This window comes from Danio aesculapii, chromosome 17, assembly GCF_903798145.1.
Source record: "Danio aesculapii chromosome 17, fDanAes4.1, whole genome shotgun sequence".
Taxonomy (NCBI): domain Eukaryota; kingdom Metazoa; phylum Chordata; class Actinopteri; order Cypriniformes; family Danionidae; genus Danio; species Danio aesculapii.
Genome location: NC_079451.1, coordinates 49,962,191 through 49,983,620, shown reverse-complemented (window position 1 = coordinate 49,983,620; position 21,430 = coordinate 49,962,191). Strand labels below are relative to the sequence as shown.

General features: G+C 36.6%; 1 protein-coding gene across 1 annotated transcript; it reads right to left on the bottom strand.

The window, feature by feature from the left end:
* Positions 1 to 253: 253 nt before the first annotated feature.
* On the bottom strand, positions 254 to 9,846 carry tmem151bb (transmembrane protein 151Bb). The gene is made up of 3 exons (XM_056476372.1): positions 9,718 to 9,846; positions 9,139 to 9,375; positions 254 to 2,049 (listed from the first exon to the last, which is right to left on the bottom strand). Exons 2-3 carry the CDS (start codon positions 9,223 to 9,225, stop codon positions 652 to 654), a joined length of 1,485 nt encoding a protein of 494 aa, XP_056332347.1. The 5' UTR covers positions 9,226 to 9,375; positions 9,718 to 9,846; the 3' UTR covers positions 254 to 651.
* Positions 9,847 to 21,430: the final 11,584 nt, after the last annotated feature.

Below are 21,430 nucleotides of genomic sequence, written 5' to 3'. Positions count from 1 at the left end.
TCCAACCCAAATGTGAGCATTGCTCAATCTTATATGGGACTCACTTGAATCACGACTCAAACTTGAGAAGATGAGCTGAGCTAATCATGCACAAAAGACTCAGGTAATGAATCAATGATTCGTTTCTCTTTCTTAGCGCATTATAGTTCGTTTGTAGATCAACGTTTGCACTAGTTATGTGTTTGAGAAGCAACTCGTAACATTTTAGTAGTTTGGCAAATTGAACGAAATGACTCAACGAATCAATCACAGCTTAGTCTGAATAGGTTATGCTTACGATTATGCTTATGCTTGAACGAATGACTCAAACTTGAAGACTTGACCTTAGATAAAAGATGTTATGAGCTAATCTCAGGTAAACAATCAATGATTCTTTTTTCTTATAGCATTATAGCTCATTTGTAGTGTGATCAACATTTGCACTAGTTGTATATGTGTTTGGAAAGCAACTCATTTTAATATTTTGGCAAATTGAAATGACTCAAAACCGATTCGTTCATCTCAAAGTGGGTACAAACATCCCATCTCTACTGTTGTAAGTATACAGTGACGTGGGCCAATAGATATTCCAATAAATGATTCCTGAGTCTCAGGACACGTCTAATATTGAGGATGTTTCACGTCTTTGATGATATTTAATTTGTTCCGTGGTCATAAAGACGTCTCGACGCATGATCCGTTCCTGTGGAAGGAGCGGTGATTGGGACAGCTCTCGCTACAATGGACGATAAGCACAGGGAAGTACAGAGCGTCCTGATAGGGCGGTGGGTCTTCTTCATCAGCGTTAATCCGTCCAGACAGACATCTCGTGTTCTCGCTGGGACTTTCAGGTTCATCCAAACTTCCACTTCTCCAAAAGCAGCTTCGACGTGATCCATAGAGTCTTCCCAAAGAAAAGCGACTCCCGCTGAAAGGGATCCGTGGACTGCCATTGCAAATGCTGAGAGCGCTTCGGGAAAACACAGAAGAGCTGCTGATAGCCCGATGGCAGCGTTCGCAATTTTGCCGAACGCCTCCTGAACGCTGCGCTAGATCCATCAGTCCTGCTTCGGAGTAGCTTGGCACCAACTGCTGGTTAGATCGGATGTGCCACTCTAATTCAGTGCTGTCGATGGTGTTGACTCTTGGGATTCGTCTACAGTACGGTCTCTCATCACAGGGCGTTACAGCAATGTAGTCTGCACCGAAGAGTTTCTCTACGCGGTAGTGAACGTACGCTGTACGGTATTCTGTGAGCACCCGTAATGGCCAGGATAAGGTTAGAAATGCTGCCGTCCAGAAGACGTAGTTGGACACATACCAAGGATGCTTGTCAGGATTGGAAAAGGCAATCATGTACTCTTTGAAATCGACATTTTTCAGGTGCATCCCTTCCCGTGCCTCCATGTAATCATCAAGTCCTTCGTTGTCGGTGAAAAAGCGTGCACGCTGCGTCAAATAGGAGTTTTCGGATTCCACATTGGCGAAGCTAAAGCACTTGGTGAACCTTAATTTGGTGATGGCTGACTTTTCCAGACCGACCAGCTGCTTGGAGACATCTTTAACGCCACAGTGCCCGTAATCAAACTCCGCTTCAGCTACATGCGTGTTCACTCTCTCGTGGTACACTTGCGTGGTTGTGTATGCGTCTCCATTGCGGTAGCGCGTGACTTGCCTTGTCCGACGTACATAATGATAACTAATGGCCTTCCACCAGATGCAAGGCTTGGCTTGTTGCATCCTCTGATTCCTTTCGTAAATCCCCTCTGTGTGCACTTTATACTGAAGCTCGTTTCTGGCATGGCAGTGCCAGCACTCCACCAGATATACCACATACAGCATGATGAGGAAGGCCAGGGGGATGTAGATGTAGCCGTCTGAGCAGGGACTGTCGTGGTACATCATGGACTTCTTCTTGTAGGCGCTGTCGAAGGTCAGGCGGGTGACTTTGGTGACGTGGCACCACACCATGGCTCCCATACAGCCGTACATGAGCATGGAGAGCAGCAGGCATTTCCAGAACACCTCTCTGCACATGGACTTGCTCAGCGACTGCTTCACGGGCCTCTGCTGCTCGACCATCATGAAAGACAACAACAGAGATTATCAGTTCAAATTAGGAAATAGTGCTGTTTTGTTATTATGTTGCAATTATTAAGGTGTTTTTAAAGGGATAATTCACCACAAAATTAATATCTACTCACAATTTGCTTGCCCTAAGGCAGGGGTCACCAATCTCGGTCCTGGAGGGCCGGTGTCCCTCCAGGATTTAGCTCCAACTTGCCTCAACACACCTGCCTGGATGTTTCTAGTATACCTAGGAAGACCTTGATTAGCTTGTTCAGATGTGTTTGATTAGGGTTGGAGCCAAAATCTGCTGGACACCGGCCATCCAGGAACAAGTTTGGTGACCCCTGTGTTTCAAAACATTTCTTTCATTGGATCTTGGATTGTTGTTTTCCAGTTTTTTTCTAGTCTGTGGTGAATTACTCTGGCGTAACAGTCCATTATTTTAATATCTAATAATTCTTAAATCAAGAAGCACTTTTTACACCAGGGGATCCCAAACTTTTCAGCCCACGACCCCCAAAATAACAATGCCAGTGACTCACGACCCCCACTATCCTCTTACAGGCCCATAGCCAGCCTGGTGAAAGGGATGGTTCTTTTTTCTCAAAATGTCTTATGACGTTTAAATACTCCAATAAGTGACATTTTAAGAACTATTTTTAGCTGGATTAGCTTGTGTCCTCAATTTTTGATGTACCAAAAATATTTCTTAAAGATTTTTAATAAACAAATGTAAAAAAAGAGCTTCACGATTTTTTCTAGCCTCTCTTGAAAATAACAACAATAGCCCAATTAGCATAAACTGCAAAATTCAGTCCAAGGTAGGGGTGGGCGATATGACCTAAAATTAATATCACGGTATTTTTCATCTTTTGAACGTTGACGGTATAATATCATGGTATTACTTTCAATAGCAAAATAATATACATCTCAAGGAAGAACGGACAAAAAAAAGTCTCACTTTTTAAAAGTTTCGGTTTGGGTCATTGTAAATGCTCAGTCTCGTTATGAGCTGATCTTCATTTCTCTGTGTTGGTGGATTAAAGCAGGCGAGTCAGCCGCACCAATTTATAAGCAGACAGAGCAGGATTCCTGCGATGACCACCAGCGCAATTCCGCTCTTTGTTATGAGCCGTAGTTTCAGTGTAAACTAAGTAAAGGTGAGTTTCTTTGGCGATGATGTGTACAGTGTTAAATTTTATATTTAGCGGACATTTGCGCTGAACACGCGGTGAATGCAACGCATCGAGATTCGGGCACCTTCTCCGAAAACACTCGATTGATCTCAGCTGGCGGATCAACATTTACCTCATGTCATGATCGCTGTCATCTGCGCCATTATTATTATTATAACTTTAGGTGAGGTTTGCAAACCTGTGCACTTTTCACTCTTCAGCCGTTTGCATTTCCTGCAGTAACAAAAGCTCCCTGTTATCTGACAGCGGGAAGCGTTGAGTGACTGACAGCTAATATGAACCAACACAGCAGCAGGGTAGAGCGATTCAGCAAGTTTTTAGAGAAAATCAAATCAGATTGCACTACAACCATTATATTCAGACACACAAATGCTCCCAAATATATTATGAGGGCGCATAGATTAAATTTCGGGCGCTCATGCGACCAAAATGGTTGCAATTTCGAGCCCTGTAGTATAAGGACAGGTATTCAGACCACAACTGAACGTTTGAAGAAAATTGAATGCCTTATTATTTAGAATTAGCTATTATTGATGTAAATGCAGCCGTTCAAGGCGCATAATTGATTTATTACGGTATTGACGGTATTAGAAAATCCATGTCGTGGCGCAATGTCATACCAGTGATGACTATGACACCGGTGTACCGCCCACCCCTAGTCCAAGGCACTCAAAAAATGTGTAAAAAATGTTAAAAAGCCTTTATTGACATGGCTATTTCTTAAACCTGCGCCTACACGTTTCAATAACACTTGCCTTCATCAGGGTAACCTGATGTAGCCGCAGTTTTAAGGAATAGCCATATTAATAAAGGCTTTTTAATATTTTTTCCAAATTTTTTGAGTGCTTTGGACTGATTTTGCTGTTACTCTGATGAATCCCTCACCCAAAGAGCACCGACACATTATTTAAGCTACCCCTAAGAACTTTTTGTTTGATTTTGGATTTCTATACACAGTCTAATTAGTATTAAACTTATCTTTAATATGGGCCGCTTTTGGTGCTTTGGACATTTTTATTGGTCGATTTTTTTTTTTTTCTCTCTCAAGAATGAGGTCCAAGATTTAGAGCAAAAGTTAGGCTACTTGTAAAATGCTTTTTTTGTTTGTTTTCAGTAGGTCAATAGTGAAAGTTGACTTTGCTTATGTCATATTGTGTGTTTACTTTTTTAATGTTGAGGGGTTTGCCTTATGTTTTAATTGTTATGTGTGTGATGTATGTTTTATTTTAATTAGTATTGATTGTGTTCAGCACTTTGGGCAACGTTGTGTTGTAAAAAATGTGTTATATAAATTAACTAACTAACTAACTAACTAACTAACTAACTAACTAACTAACTTAAAACCTTCTATGGGTTATTTCCACAATTTATGATGACATAGCAGTCAAAATGGGTCAAGTGAGAAAATAGTGGCAAAAATTCTGGACCAATGGCAAATTCTGTACCTTTGTCAGTGGGAGGGTAGGTCTTTCAAACCACCCGAACCTCTTCCTCCCCCTGGCTACGAGCCTGTCTTAGTTGGTTTTAAATATACAAACCTTGCACACAATGGTGCACATAGACTAATAGGCCCAAGTCTAATCTTGGTATAGTTTTGGAGATCTCCCCTCGGAGACCATCCTCCATGTTCAGTCATGGCCGGTAATTTTAATATGGTGCCATAAAATCAGTCCTCTGCATCTGACGTTATTGCTATGTCTTTAATATAATGTAATCTCCCCAGGGGTCACACAAAAAATCGAAAGGCTGATGGCTTTTTATTTACATGTTTTTTAATGGAACTATTAAATACTATTTTTATCTTCTGTAGGTTATGGATGAAATATGTTAATTATTATACTTTAATAAATGTTTGGAAATCACCAAGTGACCCACCCCTCCCACAACCCCTAACCCCCAATTTGTGAACCACTGTTCTAGACAAACAATAAATATTGTAGAAGTAATATCCCAAAATTATGTGAGTTTTTCCTTAAAACAGGCTAAATGACCTGCCAGTGGGTTAAACAGAACATCAGAATATAATTAAAATAGAAATGTTGCAATGATTCATGCATGCTGTTGGGGTTTTTAAGTGTTTGTTCACCCCAAAATTAATATTTACTTACGATTTGCTTGCCCTAAAGTCATAACAAAATATTGATGAGTTTCTTTTTTTTTCTGTCCAACACAAAATTAAAATGTTGAAAAATGGTAACCATTGACCATTGATTGTGTGACTTTTAAACAAATACTATGGAAGTCAATGGTTACAAGTTTTTTTTAACTTCAAAATATCTTCTTTTGAAACTCAAACAGGTTTGAAACGAGTGGAAGATTAGTACATTTTTATTTTTGGGTGAACTAACCCTTCAAAGTAAGATGTTAATATACACAAATGCATGCTTGTTAATATTTGTGCGTGTCACATCATAATTGTACCAAGAAAAGCAGATTTCTTATAACTATTAGTGGCTGACTAATATACTTCTTGTTATAGATGGCTCGGCTGATGCTTGAATACATTATTATTATTATACATTTTAACTTAATGCTGGGTTTCACACAATTCCTTCAGGTTGTCCCAACATAAATCAAATTAACTCAATCAAATCAAAGTTAACTTAATTGTTTTAAGAAATTTAAGTGGACTGAACATAAAATAATTAAGTTGTCAACTGCCAACCACCATCCCCTCAAAAAAAAACAACAACACAAGAATTGTGTTATTTCAACTCATTTAAGTTAAGTTTCACAAACTAATTTCAAGAGGAGCACGTGATATGATTGATCACAGCTGGTCTCGTATCTGTAATCATTAGTAAGCCAATCGCATCATTCCAAATTCACTATAAATAGCCCGACTAACATTACTCCCACATATTCATTTTTTTTTACGAATCCCCCCATCCACCCCATCTCCCCCTTTTCCTTTTTTACCAGGGGGAGCTCCCGAGAACTACCTATTCCCGTACCCCCTTACATGCTCATTGACCAGGTGGGTTCTCTCCCGGGACAGTATGCCAAACCTGCTATTATTATCAAGCAATATCTAAGTGTGAACTCTTGAAATGAGTTCGATCAAGCAGCAAAGATATTTTTGAGTGCCTTGTAATGGCCTTGTAACAATATATAGGTTCATCACTATCGACAGTTCAATTCAATTCAATTCAACTCACCTTTATTTGTATAGCGCTTATACAATGTAGATTGTGTCAAAGCAGCTTCACATAAAAGGTCATAGTAAATAGGAACAGTGTAGTTCAGTTTGTGGTGTTTAAGTACAGTAAAGTATAAGACAGTATATGTGATCAATCAATATTGAGTTTGTGAACCTGTCACAGAGGCAGTACCTTTTCAAAATATACAATTTTAGACCTTCCAGGTGCATATTTTTATCTTAAAGGTACAATTTTGTACTTTTAGGGTACACTTTTGTACTTTTTGGTTATTAATACATACCTTTGAGTACAAATGTGGACAAAATTATACCTTTTAAAAAGGTGCCGCCACTGTGACAGAATCGATCGTTTCAGCATCGATATTGCAATGTGCACATCCACAATAGTCACATCGCAAAGATATGCAGTGTCCAGTCTGAATTATAGTTGACCAGGAGCTACAGAATTGTATTTAATCACTGTTTTTATATGAAATTAATATGATTTATGCAAAAACATTTCTTACTTGTCTTGTTTCGAGTCCAAATGTCTACTTTTAAAAGCAAAAACAAGATTATTTCACTTACCCCACTGACAGATAATTTTGTTTAAATAAGCAAAAAACTTAAATTTCACTTATTTTTTCTGACTGTGAAAAACCAGAGAATATTTTTACTAGGTCTAAGAGTTATTTTAGATATTTGGTCTAGAAGCAAAGTAAGAAAGCATTTTTTTTTGCATTGTGATTATTTAATTTCTGTACCTGAATACTGTTAGACTCTCTAGAAAACTGTCAAATAGAGCAAATAACATCTTCTGAAAGCATATTCATGTCGCATATTTATCGCAGAAAAATAAAATATCGCAATATCAGATTCTTCCAATATAGTGCAGCCCGAGTGAAGTGTAAAAATATCCAGAAATTAGCAGTTTTATGCCACCTATTGGTTTTTACCTCAGCAACTATCTTGGGTACAAATAGAATCAACGATAGCAAAAGGGATGGATATGGAAATGTATTTGTACTCCGATTTATATAAGAATTTAAAAAAGACCACTAAAAATCCATTTGTTAAAAACACCTTAATGGTATACAATGATGCTCAGTGTTTACTAGGAAAAGTCCCAAATCTTTCTTATTTTCCCCTATCTGGGGAAACAAAGATTTTAAACCAGCGAAAAATGATCTTGGCTTTAAACAGTGGGCATTAAAAGGTATCACAAAGATTGGGGACTTATTTGAAGGCGACACACTGATGTCCTTTAAAGACCTTAATGAAAAATTTGGAATCCCAATGACACATTTTTTTAAATACTTACAAATTCGCAGCTATATTAATGTCAAGCAAAACTACTCACTAGCTAGACCTCCACAAACTGAATTAGAAAAAATTATGTTTTATCAGAATCCTATCACAAATTATATTTCCTTGTTTTATAGCAAATTAGTCAATGGCTCTAAAGAAACGTCAGAATCTAAGAAAGATTCTTGGTGTACAGATTTACAATATGACCTGACAGATTTAGAATGGAGCCAAATATGTGTTAAAGCCCAGAACTTGTCAATTAATACTAGATTTAAAATGATCCAATATAACTGGGCAATGCGCACCTATATCACACCTGAAAAACTAAACAAAATTAACCCAAACATGCCAGATATACGTTTCAAATGCCAAAAACATAAAGGAACATTCTTTCATTGTATCTGGGAATGTGAGGTGATTAAGATTTTCTGGCAAAACGTAGTAACATTAATCTCCTCAATTATTTTAAAACCAACTCCAGTTACACCTGAAATATGTGCGTTGGGTTTATTCCCAGCAAGTTTGTCATTACCAGGTTATAAAGCTAAAACGATTGATATGTGTGTTGTTATTGCAAGGCGTTTGATAGCACTCTATTGGAAGAACATAGAAAGTCCATCGATTGATCACTGGCTGAAAGATTTGACACAAATGTAAAAAAGTGTATTTTCATGCTAAATTTCAAATGTTTTTTCTACAATTAAAAAAAATGTTTAAAAAAATAAATAAATAAATAAATTAGCAGTTTTCCATATTTTCTCGTTCATGTTTTTATTTTTCCCTGTCTATTTCTGCTTTTGAATTGCATTATGGGATCTTGATCTTACTTCCAATAACTTTTAACCTTGAAAAGTTGGAAAAAAGTGAGTTTTTTTACATTTGTAATAGTTTAAAGTGATGAAATGTCTGTGTTGGTGTTTTATATTACAAAAACATTGTAATAAACAATAGTACAAATACAATGTTGTTTTTATTCTAATGTTTAGTACATTTTCTGTTATTTTTCAGGCTTATTTCTGACACATTATATTATTTTAAACTACTAAAATGTCAATAAAAGTTTACTTTAGACAGAGAGTCGACAGAGAGAAGATCAAGCTCCTATATAATGCAACACAACCGTAAATAAACCGAAAACGCAAAATACGGAAACTGTTAATTAGCATTTATTTTTTACAGTGTACCTTTTTTTCTGAGAGTGTCATTTCTAAAGCAATGTCATGCATTCTTAAATTTTTACGCTTAATAATAATAATAATAATGACTGTTCATATTGTCCGCCTGCACATGCATTCTCACTCACTGCGGTGATGTTTACACACACACCCGCGCGCGCGTCCGTGACACGCACATGATATGCACATGCACGCTCATGCTTACAAAGCAAAATTTTAGCTTTAATATCCCCCCATGGTGATGAAAAGAGCGTCAGTAATAACCAAATACCTCCTCTCGGGCTCCATCCGTGTCTTCTTCTAGCGCAGTGGTGGTGCTGCTCTCACTGGCTGTCGCAGCGGATGCTGGAGGGGACATGCTGGAACAATGACGGGGTGTGGACACCTCAATCTCTCCCCACACACTCCAGCATCCAGCAGTTGCAAACACACAGCGATCCCACTAATTCTGACCAGTCTCTCTGTCTCTTCCCTCATGCATTTTGAAATTGAATTTCATCGCGTAATCCTGTTTGCTGAAAAAAAAAAACTGATTTGATTAGGCAATTCGTGCACGCGCATGCATATTCGAAAGGTTAGTAACAAAGATGGGCAGTTTTGTTTAGATATGCGTAAATGGTGATGTTAGAATAGCATTGAACACATGCATTTTGAAATTGAAATTCATCGCTTAATCCCGTTTGCAGAAACACCTGCGTTTTGATTAGGCATGCATATGCATATTCGAAATACTAGTAACAAAGATGAGCAGTTTTGTTTAGATATGCGTTACGTAAATGATCATATTAGAACCGCTCTGAACGCATGCATTGAAAATCCGGTTTGCAGAGCGTCTGATTAGCCGCCATACCTCATGCGCGCGACACTGAGACGCCTTTCTGACGCCATTAAAGCGCGATTGTGTCTTTTTACGCTGATCAGATTTGGTCCTTTGGCGAGGATTTTGCACATCCAAATTGTAAATGTTTAGAGCTGGGTTTTGCCGTTTCCGCAGGGAGAGGTTGAGGGTGGGGAGGAGGATGAGGATGATGGAGGTGCTGGTGCTCGGTGGTGGAGATCCTGACAGCAGATGTCGACAACATTCACATTTACATATGCGAAGTAATAAATCATATGCATTGCTTTTGTCTTTCGTTTTTTAAACAGATGTAAATATAATAATATTAGTAATAATCAATAATTCAATCAAATTTAGCACAAAAAAGACAAGAACATTGGGAAATATTTTAAAATAAAGGTCCATTAGTTAATGTTAGTATTTATTCATTCATTCATTTTCTTTTCAGCTTAGTCCCTTTATTAATCAGGGGTTGCCACAGCGGTATGAACCGTCAACTTATCCAGCATATGTTTTAATGATCCATTAGCTAATGTTAGTATTTATTCATTCATTCATTCATTTTCTTTTCAGCTTAGTCCCTTTATTAATCAGGGGTCGCCACAGAGGTATGAACTGTCAACTTATCCACCTTGTTTTAATGATCCATTAGTTAATGTTAGTATTTATTCATTCATTCATTCATTCATTTTCTTTTCAGCTTAGTCCCTTTATTAATCAGGGGTCGCCACAGAGGTATGAACCGTCAACTTATTCAGCATATGTTTTAATGATCCATTAGTTAATGTTAGTATTTATTCATTCATTCATTCATTCATTTTCTTTTCGGCTTAGTCGCTTTATTAATCAGGGGTCGCCACAGAGGTATGAACCGTCAACTTATCCAGCATATGTTTTAATGATCCATTAGTTAATGTTAGTATTCATTCATTCATTCATTCATTCATTTTCTTTTCAGCTTAGTCCCTTTATTAATCAGGTGTCGCCACAGAGGTATGAACCGCCAACTTATCCAGCATATGTTTTAATGATCCATTAGTTAATGTTAGTATTTATTCATTCATTCATTTTCTTTTCGGCTTAGTCCCTTTATTAATCAGGGGTCGCCACAGAGGTATGAACCGCCAGCTTATCCAGAATATGTTGTAATGATCCATTAGTTAATGTTAGTATTTATTCATTCATTCATTCATTCATTTTCTTTTCGGCTTAGTCCCTTTATTAATCAGGGGTCGCCACAGCGGTATGAACCACCAACTTATCCAGCTTATGTTTTAATGATCCATTAGTTAATGGTAGTATTTATTCATTCATTCATTCATTTTCTTTTCGGCTTAGTCCCTTTATTAATCAGGGGTCGCCACAGCGGTATGAACCGTCAACTTATCCAGCATATGTTTTAATGATCCATTAGCTAATGTTAGTATTTATTCATTCATTCATTCATTTTCTTTTCAGCTTAGTCCCTTTATTAATCAGGGGTTGCCACAGAGGTATGAACTGTCAACTTATCCAGCATATGTTTTAATGATCCATTAGTTAATGGTAGTATTTATTCATTCATTCATTCATTTTCTTTTCGGCTTAGTCCCTTTATTAATCAGGGGTCGCCACAGCGGTATGAACCGTCAACTTATCCAGCATATGTTTTAATGATCCATTAGCTAATGTTAGTATTTATTCATTCATTCATTCATTTTCTTTTCAGCTTAGTCCCTTTATTAATCAGGGGTCGCCACAGAGGTATGAACCGTCAACTTATTCAGCATATGTTTTAATGATCCATTAGTTAATGTTAGTATTTATTCATTCATTCATTCATTCATTTTCTTTTCGGCTTAGTCCCTTTATTAATCAGGGGTCGCCACAGAGGTATGAACCGTCAACTTATCCAGCATATGTTTTAATGATCCATTAGTTAATGTTAGTATTTATTCATTCATTCATTCATTCATTTTCTTTTCAGCTTAGTCCCTTTATTAATCAGGTGTCGCCACAGAGGTATGAACCGCCAACTTATCCAGCATATGTTTTAATGATCCATTAGTTAATGTTAGTATTTATTCATTCATTCATTCATTCATTCATTTTCTTTTCGGCTTAGTCCCTTTATTAATCAGGGGTCGCCACAGAGGTATGAACCGTCAACTTATCCAGCATATGTTTTAATGATCCATTAGTTAATGTTAGTATTTATTCATTCATTCATTCATTCATTTTCTTTTCAGCTTAGTCCCTTTATTAATCAGGTGTCGCCACAGAGGTATGAACCGCCAACTTATCCAGCATATGTTTTAATGATCCATTAGTTAATGTTAGTATTTATTCATTCATTCATTCATTCATTTTCTTTTCGGCTTAGTCCCTTTATTAATCAGGGGTCGCCACAGAGGTATGAACCGCCAGCTTATCCAGAATATGTTGTAATGATCCATTAGTTAATGTTAGTATTTATTCATTCATTCATTCATTCATTTTCTTTTCGGCTTAGTCCCTTTATTAATCAGGGGTCGCCACAGCGGTATGAACCACCAACTTATCCAGCTTATGTTTTAATGATCCATTAGTTAATGGTAGTATTTATTCATTCATTCATTCATTTTCTTTTCGGCTTAGTCCCTTTATTAATCAGGGGTCACCACAGAGGTATGAACCGCCAACTTATCCAGCTTATGTTTTAATGATCCATTAGTTAATGGTAGTATTTATTCATTCATTCATTCATTTATTTTCTTTTCGGCTTAGTCCCTTTATTAATCAGGGGTCACCACAGAGGTATGAACCGCCAACTTATTCAGCATATGTTTTAATGATCCATTAGTTAATGTTAGTATTTATTCATTCATTCATTCATTTTCTTTTCGGCTTAGTCCCTTTATTTATCAGGGGATGCCACAGCGGTATGAACCGTCAACTTATCCAGCATATGTTTTAATGATCCATTAGTTAATGTTAGTCTTTATTCATTCATTCATTTTCTTTTCGGCTTAGTTTCTTTATTAATCAGAGGTCGCCACAGCGCTATGAACAGTCAACTTATCCAGCATATGTTTTAATGATCCATTAGTTAATGTTAGTATTTATTCATTCATTCATTCATTCATTTTCTTTTCGGCTTAGTCCCTTTATTAATCAGGGGTCGCCACAGAGGTATGAACCGCCAACTTATCCAGCATATGTTTTAATGATTCATTAGTTAATGTTAGTATTCATTCATTCATTCGTTTTCTTTTCGGCTTAGTCCCTTTATTAATCAGGGGTCGCCACAGAGGTATGAACTGCCAACTTATCCAACATATGTTTTAATGATCCATTAGTTAATGTTAGTATTTATTCATTCATTCATTTTCTTTTCGGCTTAGTCCCTTTATTAATCAGGGGTCGCCACAAAGGTATGAACCGCCAACTTATCCAGCATATGTTTTAATGATCCATTAGTTAATGTTAGTATTCATTCATTCATTCATTCATTTTCTTTTCGGCTTAGTCCCTTTATTAATCAGGGGTCGCCACAGAGGTATGAACCGCCAACTTATCCAGCATATGTTTTAATGATTCATTAGTTAATGTTAGTATTCATTCATTCATTCATTTTCTTTTCGGCTTAGTCCCTTTATTAATCAGGGGTCGCCACAGAGGTATGAACCGCCAACTTATCCAGCATATGTTTTAATGATTCATTAGTTAATGTTAGTATTCATTCATTCATTCATTTTCTTTTCAGCTTAGTCCCTTTATTAATCAGGGGTCGCCACAGAGGTATGAACTGCCAACTTATCCAACATATGTTTTAATCATCCATTAGTTAATGTTAGTATTTATTCATTCATTCATTTTCTTTTCGGCTTAGTCCCTTTATTAATCAGGGGTCACCACAGAAGTATGAACCGCCAACTTATCCAGCATATGTTTCAATGATCCCTTAGTTAATGTTAGTATTTATTCATTCATTCATTTTCTTTTCGGCTTAGTCCCTTTATTAATCAGGAGTCGCCACAGAGGTATGAACCGTCAACTTATCCAGCATATGTTTTAATGATCCATTAGTTAATGTTAGTATTTATTAATTTATTCATTCATTCATTTTCTTTTCGGCTTAGTCCCTTTATTAATCAGGGGTCGCCACAGAGGTATGAACCGCCAACTTATCCAGCATATGTTTTAATGATTCATTAGTTAATGTTAGTATTCATTCATTCATTCATTCATTTTCTTTTCAGCTTAGTCCCTTTATTAATCAGGGGTCGCCACAGAGGTATGAACCGTAAACTTATCCAACATATGTTTTAATCATCCATTAGTTAATGGTAGTATTTATTCATTCATTCATTTTCTTTTCGGCTTAGTCCCTTTATTAATCAGGGGTAACCACAGAGGTATGAACCGTCAACTTATCCAGCATATGTTTTAATGATTCATTAGTTAATGTTAGTATTTATTCATTCATTCATTCATTCATTTTTTTTTCGGCTTAGTCCCTTTATTAATCAGGGGTCGCCACAGAGGTATGAACCGCCAACTTATCCAGCATATGTTTTAATGATCCATTAGTTAATGTTTGTATTTATTCATTCATTCATTCATTTTCTTTTCGGCTTAGTCCCTTTATTAATCAGGGGTCGCCACAGAGGTATGAACCGCCAACTTATTCAGCATATGTTTTAATGATCCATTAGTTAATGTTAGTATTTATTCATTCATTCATTCATTTTCTTTTCAGCTTAGTCCCTTTATTAATCAGGGGTCACCACAGAGGTATGAACCGCCAACTTATTCAGCATATGTTTTAATGATCCATTAGTTAATGTTAGTATTTATTCATTCATTCATTCATTTTCTTTTCAGCTTAGTCCCTTTATTATTTAAGGGTCGCCACAGAGGTATGAACCGCCAACTTATCCAGCATATGTTTTAATGATCCATTCGTTAATGTTAGTATTTATTCATTCATTCATTCATTTATTCATTTTCTTTTCAGCTTAGTCCCTTTATTAATCAGGGGTCACCACAGAGGTATGAACCGCCAACTTATTCAGCATATGTTTTAATGATCCATTAGTTAATGTTAGTATTTATTCATTCATTCATTCATTCATTTTCTTTTCAGCTTAGTCCCTTTATTAATCAGGTGTCGCCACGGAGGTATGAACCGCCAACTTATTCAGCATATGTTTTTATGATCCGTTAGTTAATGTTAGTATATATTCATTCATTCATTCATTCATTTTCTTTTCAGCTTAGTCCCTTTATTAATCAGGGGTCGCCACAGAGGTATGAACCGTAAACTTATCCAACATATGTTTTAATCATCCATTAGTCAATGTTAGTATTTATTCATTCATTCATTTTCTTTTCGGCTTAGTCCCTTTATTAATCAGGGGTAACCACAGAGGTATGAACCGTCAACTTATCCAGCATATGTTTTAATGATTCATTAGTTAATGTTAGTATTTATTCATTCATTCATTTTCTTTTCAGCTTAGTCCCTTTATTAATCAGGGGTCGCCACAGCAGAATGAACCGCCAATTTATCCAGAATATGTTTTACACAGCGGATGCCCTTCCAGCTGCAACCCAACACTAGGAAACACCCATACATTCTTGCATTCACACTCATACACCACGGCCAATTTAGCTTACCCAATTCCCTGTACCGCATATGTTTGGACTGTGGGGGAAACCAGAGCACCCAGCCAACACGGGGAGAACATGCAAACTCCACACAGAAAAGCCAACTGACCCTGTCGGGGCTTGAACCAGCAATCTTTTTGCTTTGAGGTGATTGTGACGCCCTTACAGTATTTATTAATCTTTGTTAATGTTAGTTCATGTTAAACTACACTGTAAAAAGTATTTTGTTAAGTTTACTTAATTGAATTATGCAAACTTGTTGCCTTCAATTAAGTAATCATAACTTTATTTCATTAGTGTAATTGACTAATGTAGAAAAAGTCATTCTTACTTATACTGAGTTACATTTACTTGGGTCAAATAAGTCATCTCAACTTTACTCATTCATTCATTTTCTTTTAACCCCTTTATTAATCACAGAGAAATGAACCACCAACTTATCCAGCATTTGTTTTACGCAGCGGATGCCCTTCCAGCTGCAACCCATCACTGGGAAACATAGATACACACTTATTCACACACATACACTATGGACAATTTTGCTTACTCAATTCACCTGTACCGCATGGTTTTAGACTTGTGGGGGAAACCGGATTACCCGGAGGAAACCGACACCAACACGGGGAGAACATGCAAACTCCACACAGAAATGCCAACTGACCCAGCCGGGGCTCGAACCAGCAACCTTCTTGCTGTAAGGCGACAGCACTTCCTACTGCGCCACCGCGTCGCCCCTATTTACATGATATATTATTTATTTATTTTATTAAACATAAATGCAAGAAAATATACAGATTTCTTTGATATTTTAGGATTGTTATCTCTCATATTTTGGGGTCTGCGGCATTTAATAGATTGAAAAAATACACACGATGTCTTGAAAAAATTACTTGTTGAAAAAATCTACATGTAATTCTCTAGATATCCACCAGATAGCGCGGTAGTCCTTCAATTTTTACCAGCCTCTACATTTTGCGCGTTTTGTTCTCTCTAAAGATGATTGTTTCTCTCTTAAAACAGTAGATTAATCATAAAATAGCATTTAGATATTATTTGTCTTGCATTATACATTCAATTTGAGCACCCACATCCATTTAAAATGGGCACAGAAAGGATTAAACGTGAATGTTTTAAATGTCCATGTATATTTTCAAGTCAAGTCAAGCTTTGTTATTACACTACATGTGTGGACATACAGAGGAACGAAATGTCGTGTCCTGCAGCACAACAGTGCTATAATTAATCATAAATACAAATACAACACTGAGCATAAAAGCTATTAAAAAACTATACTTAACTATATACACAGAGGCGGACTTAACCAATATTTTAACGTTATTAATTTTTGACAAAACCGGGGGCCCCCATGAATAATGGAACGTTCCTTCCATACTGCACATGCGCGAGGCGTAAGTGAAGCGCTTCAATCAAATACACTGTTAGTCAGTGTTGCAAGCCTAGTGACTTTTCAGATTTTTCATAAAAGTGACTTGCGAATGTTTTAAGGAGTTACTTGAGATTTTTAGAGACTCTCATGTGTTCGTGCCATTCCTAACGTTACTCTTCGCGACGAGCTGCGGTTGAAGCCGTCGGTCTCTCCCCCGCCCCAGAGCTATGGCGTCCGGAATGGGTCAATAACCTGACGCTGCAACGTGCACTCGTCTCACTGAACGTGACGTCAGCGTCTGCCGAACGTGACGTCAGCGTCTGCCGAACGTGACGTCTGCGTCTGCCGAAAGTGACGTCTGCGTCTATGGCGTCCGGAATGGGTCAATAACCTGACGCTGCAACGTGCACTCGTCTCACTGAACGTGACGTCAGCGTCTGCCGAACGTGACGTCAGCGTCTGCCGAACGTGACGTCTGCGTCTGCCGAAAGTGACGTCTGCGTCTGCCACTTTAATGTTCCGCTGCCTGAACGTGACGTCTGCGTGTCGTCTGCCACTTTACTGTTCCGCTGCTTATTCCAGCTTTATTTTACCTATTAGTTCTCTATTATTGTTTTCACTTAAATCCTCAGTTATGTTTAATTTGCAATTGAGTTATTTTTACCATTTTTATTCACAGCTTTTTATTTCAACTGGTATATATTTATAAATATTTATACAAATGATATAAACATTTTGGTATGCCATAATTAAATGTCAATTTAAATAACATAAACAATATTCGTACAGTTATAATTTTATGTAGTTGTACAGTTTGTCAAGTTTTGACTGACAGGTGTTCTGACATAATTATACAAAAAAATTTACACCTCAAAAGTCAAGAGCATGCTCACTTTATAATTATTATTATTATTATTATTATTTTGTACTTTTATAGCCTAAATGTTTTTGCAGGTACATACAAACTTTGTATTAACAGGTACAGAAAACATGGAAGGGAATCGACATTTTAGAGTCAAGGTTTCTCTTAATTCTCCCATATCATCACATGTCAAGTGTGTTTAGCACCTGCAGGAAAAGCAGAAAATCAGCCCCTGATGTACTGACAAAGGCCCCTGATCTTTTGGAATGTGTTGCACTTAAATATGTTGTATCACATTTATTTTATCTAAGTAACGTTACTGAAAATTACCACATACATCACAAACATTCCGCGTTTGTGTCGGGTAATTAAATCGTCAGCTGTTCAGCAGTACCTGTTTCTACCGGCAGGTGGGAGTGGCACTGTTGTCACATGGTTTTAAAAAACTCCGCTACTGCACTTCATTTATTCATTGTTATAAGGAGCTAAAGTTGATGAGGTAATAATATTTTTTTCTCTTTTGCGAAAGTGAATAGTTCTAACTACTGATGAAGCTTAATATTTGTTTCCACAGTATAAAATGTGTGTAGTTTTGTTGAAATAAAATAACTGTAATCGATCATACCAATGTAAATACATGCGAATTAGTCAGTAAAATCTAAATTGTACTAGCTTTCTAGATATGAAGTAGATATCTAGGCATAGTTATCGAGATATGATATGGCCAGTCACTTCTGTTTCTGTAATTAAATCACAGTGAATTAATGGATCTAGCTTATTATTTTTATAGCTACATTCTACTGTAACATGCTATGTCAGTTAGCAGGGGATTATAAATCGACTTTCTTATTAAAATACCTAAAATGGCTGTAAGAACACATATAGTTGAACTCAGAATTATTAGCCCCCCACCCCCCCCCCCTTACCCGTAATTTTTCCCCTAATTTCTGTTTAACGGAGATTTTTTTCAACACATTTCTAAACATAATGGTTTCAATAACTAATTTCTAATAACTGAATCATTTTATCTTTACCTTTATAACTGTAAATCATATTTGACTAGACATTTTTAAGACTATACAGCTTAAAGTGACATTTACAGGCTTTAAATGCAGGGTAGGTCGGCAAGTTATTGAATAGTGATGGTTTGTTGTGTAGACTATCGGAAAAAAATAGCTTCATTTCAAAAATGGCTAATCATTTTGACTTAAAAATGTTTTTTTTTTAAATGCAAAATTGCTTTTATTCTAGCTGAAATAAAACAAATGAGACTTTCTCCAGAAGAAAAAATATTATCAGACATACTGTGGAAATTTCCTTGCTCTGTTAAACATCATTTGGGAAATATTTAAAAAAGAAAAGAAAATTCAAAGGGGGATAATAATTCTGTATAAAACATTCATTGTCGCAGTCGTGTAAATGATCAAAGTTTTGTCATGTTAATTCAGATCTTATTTTTATTCAACTACAGCAATAGCGGATGCCTTCATCCATATTAGGGATTTCCTGGACTGTGCCACGGCGCTGTTTTGCCTCTAAGCAATATGACATTGTTTCGTGTTGAATTATCAACCGTTTAAATGAGCAATGATTCAATTAATAGTGACATTCTGCCACCTACTGGCGATTTTACTTTAACATTTAAAGCACATTTTCACACACACACACAAAAATAAATAATAAAAAATAATAATAATATAATATTAATTATATAATTTCAATAATAATTATATAATTTCAAATAACAGTAGGCTAACGTTTTAGGATTATACACTGTTTTGGTTATTTATTTTTTATTAAATGGTCGGGGTTTGGTTAATAGAAAATATTATTACAATTTAAAATAATTATTTTCTAGTTTAATATACTTTTTTTTTATTTATGTGATGCAAAGTTTAATTTTTTAACATTTTTATGTCGCCTGATAATTCAATGGATTAACGTTGTGCTATTAAATAAGTTTTTCAATGATATTTTTACAGGATTGATTGATTGATTTGAATTTGGCTAATTATTATCAAAAAAATAAATACTATCAACATAACATTATTGCTGAATAAAAATATAAATTTTCTTTCTAAAAAGAAAGAAAAAAAGAATAAAATAAGTAGTTTTTTTCTTCAAAGAATCCTATTACGTTTTAAACGTAAAATGAAGACAGGTGCTTTAAAAATAACACAATAATGGTTAACGTAATTTTCTATTTTTCTAATATTTTTACAGCAAAAGTATCAGATCTAACAGGCGATTGCGATCGATGAGTTGGTCATCACTGATATGCTGTAGGCCACATTAAACATGTAAAAAAATAAAACGAATTTAAAAAGGATTTTATAAAACTAAATGACATGATTATACTAATAAACAACCTAAACTTTACTTCCGGAGACATTTGTTATTTATCTTATACATTTTTATATGTTTTTATGCTATCTTGAAAACAAATATCATTATATATTAATATATTTATGTTTAATTTGCAGAACATTATTGTATATTGTATAAGTAAGCCGGCAAAAAGTTAACAGCCGCACTAAAAACTGCTCAAAAATATATATTTAAAAAAAAAAGGTAGACGCAGACGTCATGTAACAAGTCAGACGCTGATGTCACGTCCATTGAGAGGAGTGTATGAAGGGCAAGAAAATTGTGCACTGGTTCACACACTGCACTGAGCCGTGTGAGCAGCGTGTTATGATACGTGTTAGCGAAAAAATAAATAAATAACTTCACTGCTACACGTGAATCACGCGTAACGTCTGGCTTGACACTTCACTGCCACACGTGATTTACGTGACGTCTACGTGACGTCAACGTGACGTCAACGTCACGTCTGCGTCTTAAATTGCATGGATTTAATAGCAAAAAAAATTTTTTTTTAAGACGTCAGTGAGACGTTCAGTGAGACGTTCGGTGAGACGAGTGCACGTTGCAGCGTCAGGTTATTGACCCATTCCGGACGCCATAATTGTGCACTGGTTCACACACTGCACTGAGCCGTGTGAGCAGCGTGTTATGATACGTGTTAGCGAAAAAATAAATAAATAACTTCACTGCTACACGTGAATCACGCGTAACGTCTGGCTTGACACTTCACTGCCACACGTGATTTACGTGACGTCTACGTGACGTCAACGTGACGTCAACGTCACGTCTGCGTCTTAAATTGCATGGATTTAATAGCAAAAAAAATTTTTTTTTAAGACGTCAGTGAGACGTTCAGTGAGACGTTCGGTGAGACGAGTGCACGTTGCAGCGTCAGGTTATTGACCCATTCCGGACGCCATAGACGCAGACGTCACTTTCGGCAGACGCAGACGTCACGTTCGGCAGACGCTGACGTCACGTTCGGCAGACGCTGACGTCACGTTCAGTGAGACGAGTGCACGTTGCAGCGTCAGGTTATTGACCCATTCCGGACGCCATACAGAGCACTCGGCGGCACAGTGCCACAGCCGTCTCTCACACCTGCAGCACTGAGAGCAGATCATTCCTCTGCTAATGTTTCAGCACCGCGAGCGTCAGGTATTTGATATAGTCAAACTGATCTGCTTCTCCTCTGTTTTAAATGTAATAATTTAAATGGGCCGTTTATTATTTTCTTGCTGTTGTTCAGTGACAGAGATTTTAGTGACACCAGTCTGCCAGCGATCAGAGTAGAGGCAGGTAAAGTGTGCAGGCCCATAGCCAGCCTGGTGAAAGGGGTGGTTCTTTTTTCTTAAAATGTCTTATGACGGTTAAATACTCCAATAAGTGACATTTTAAGCACTATTTTAGCTGGATTAGCTTGTATCCTCAATTTTTGTTGTACCAAAATATTTCCTAAAGGTTTATAGTAAACAAAT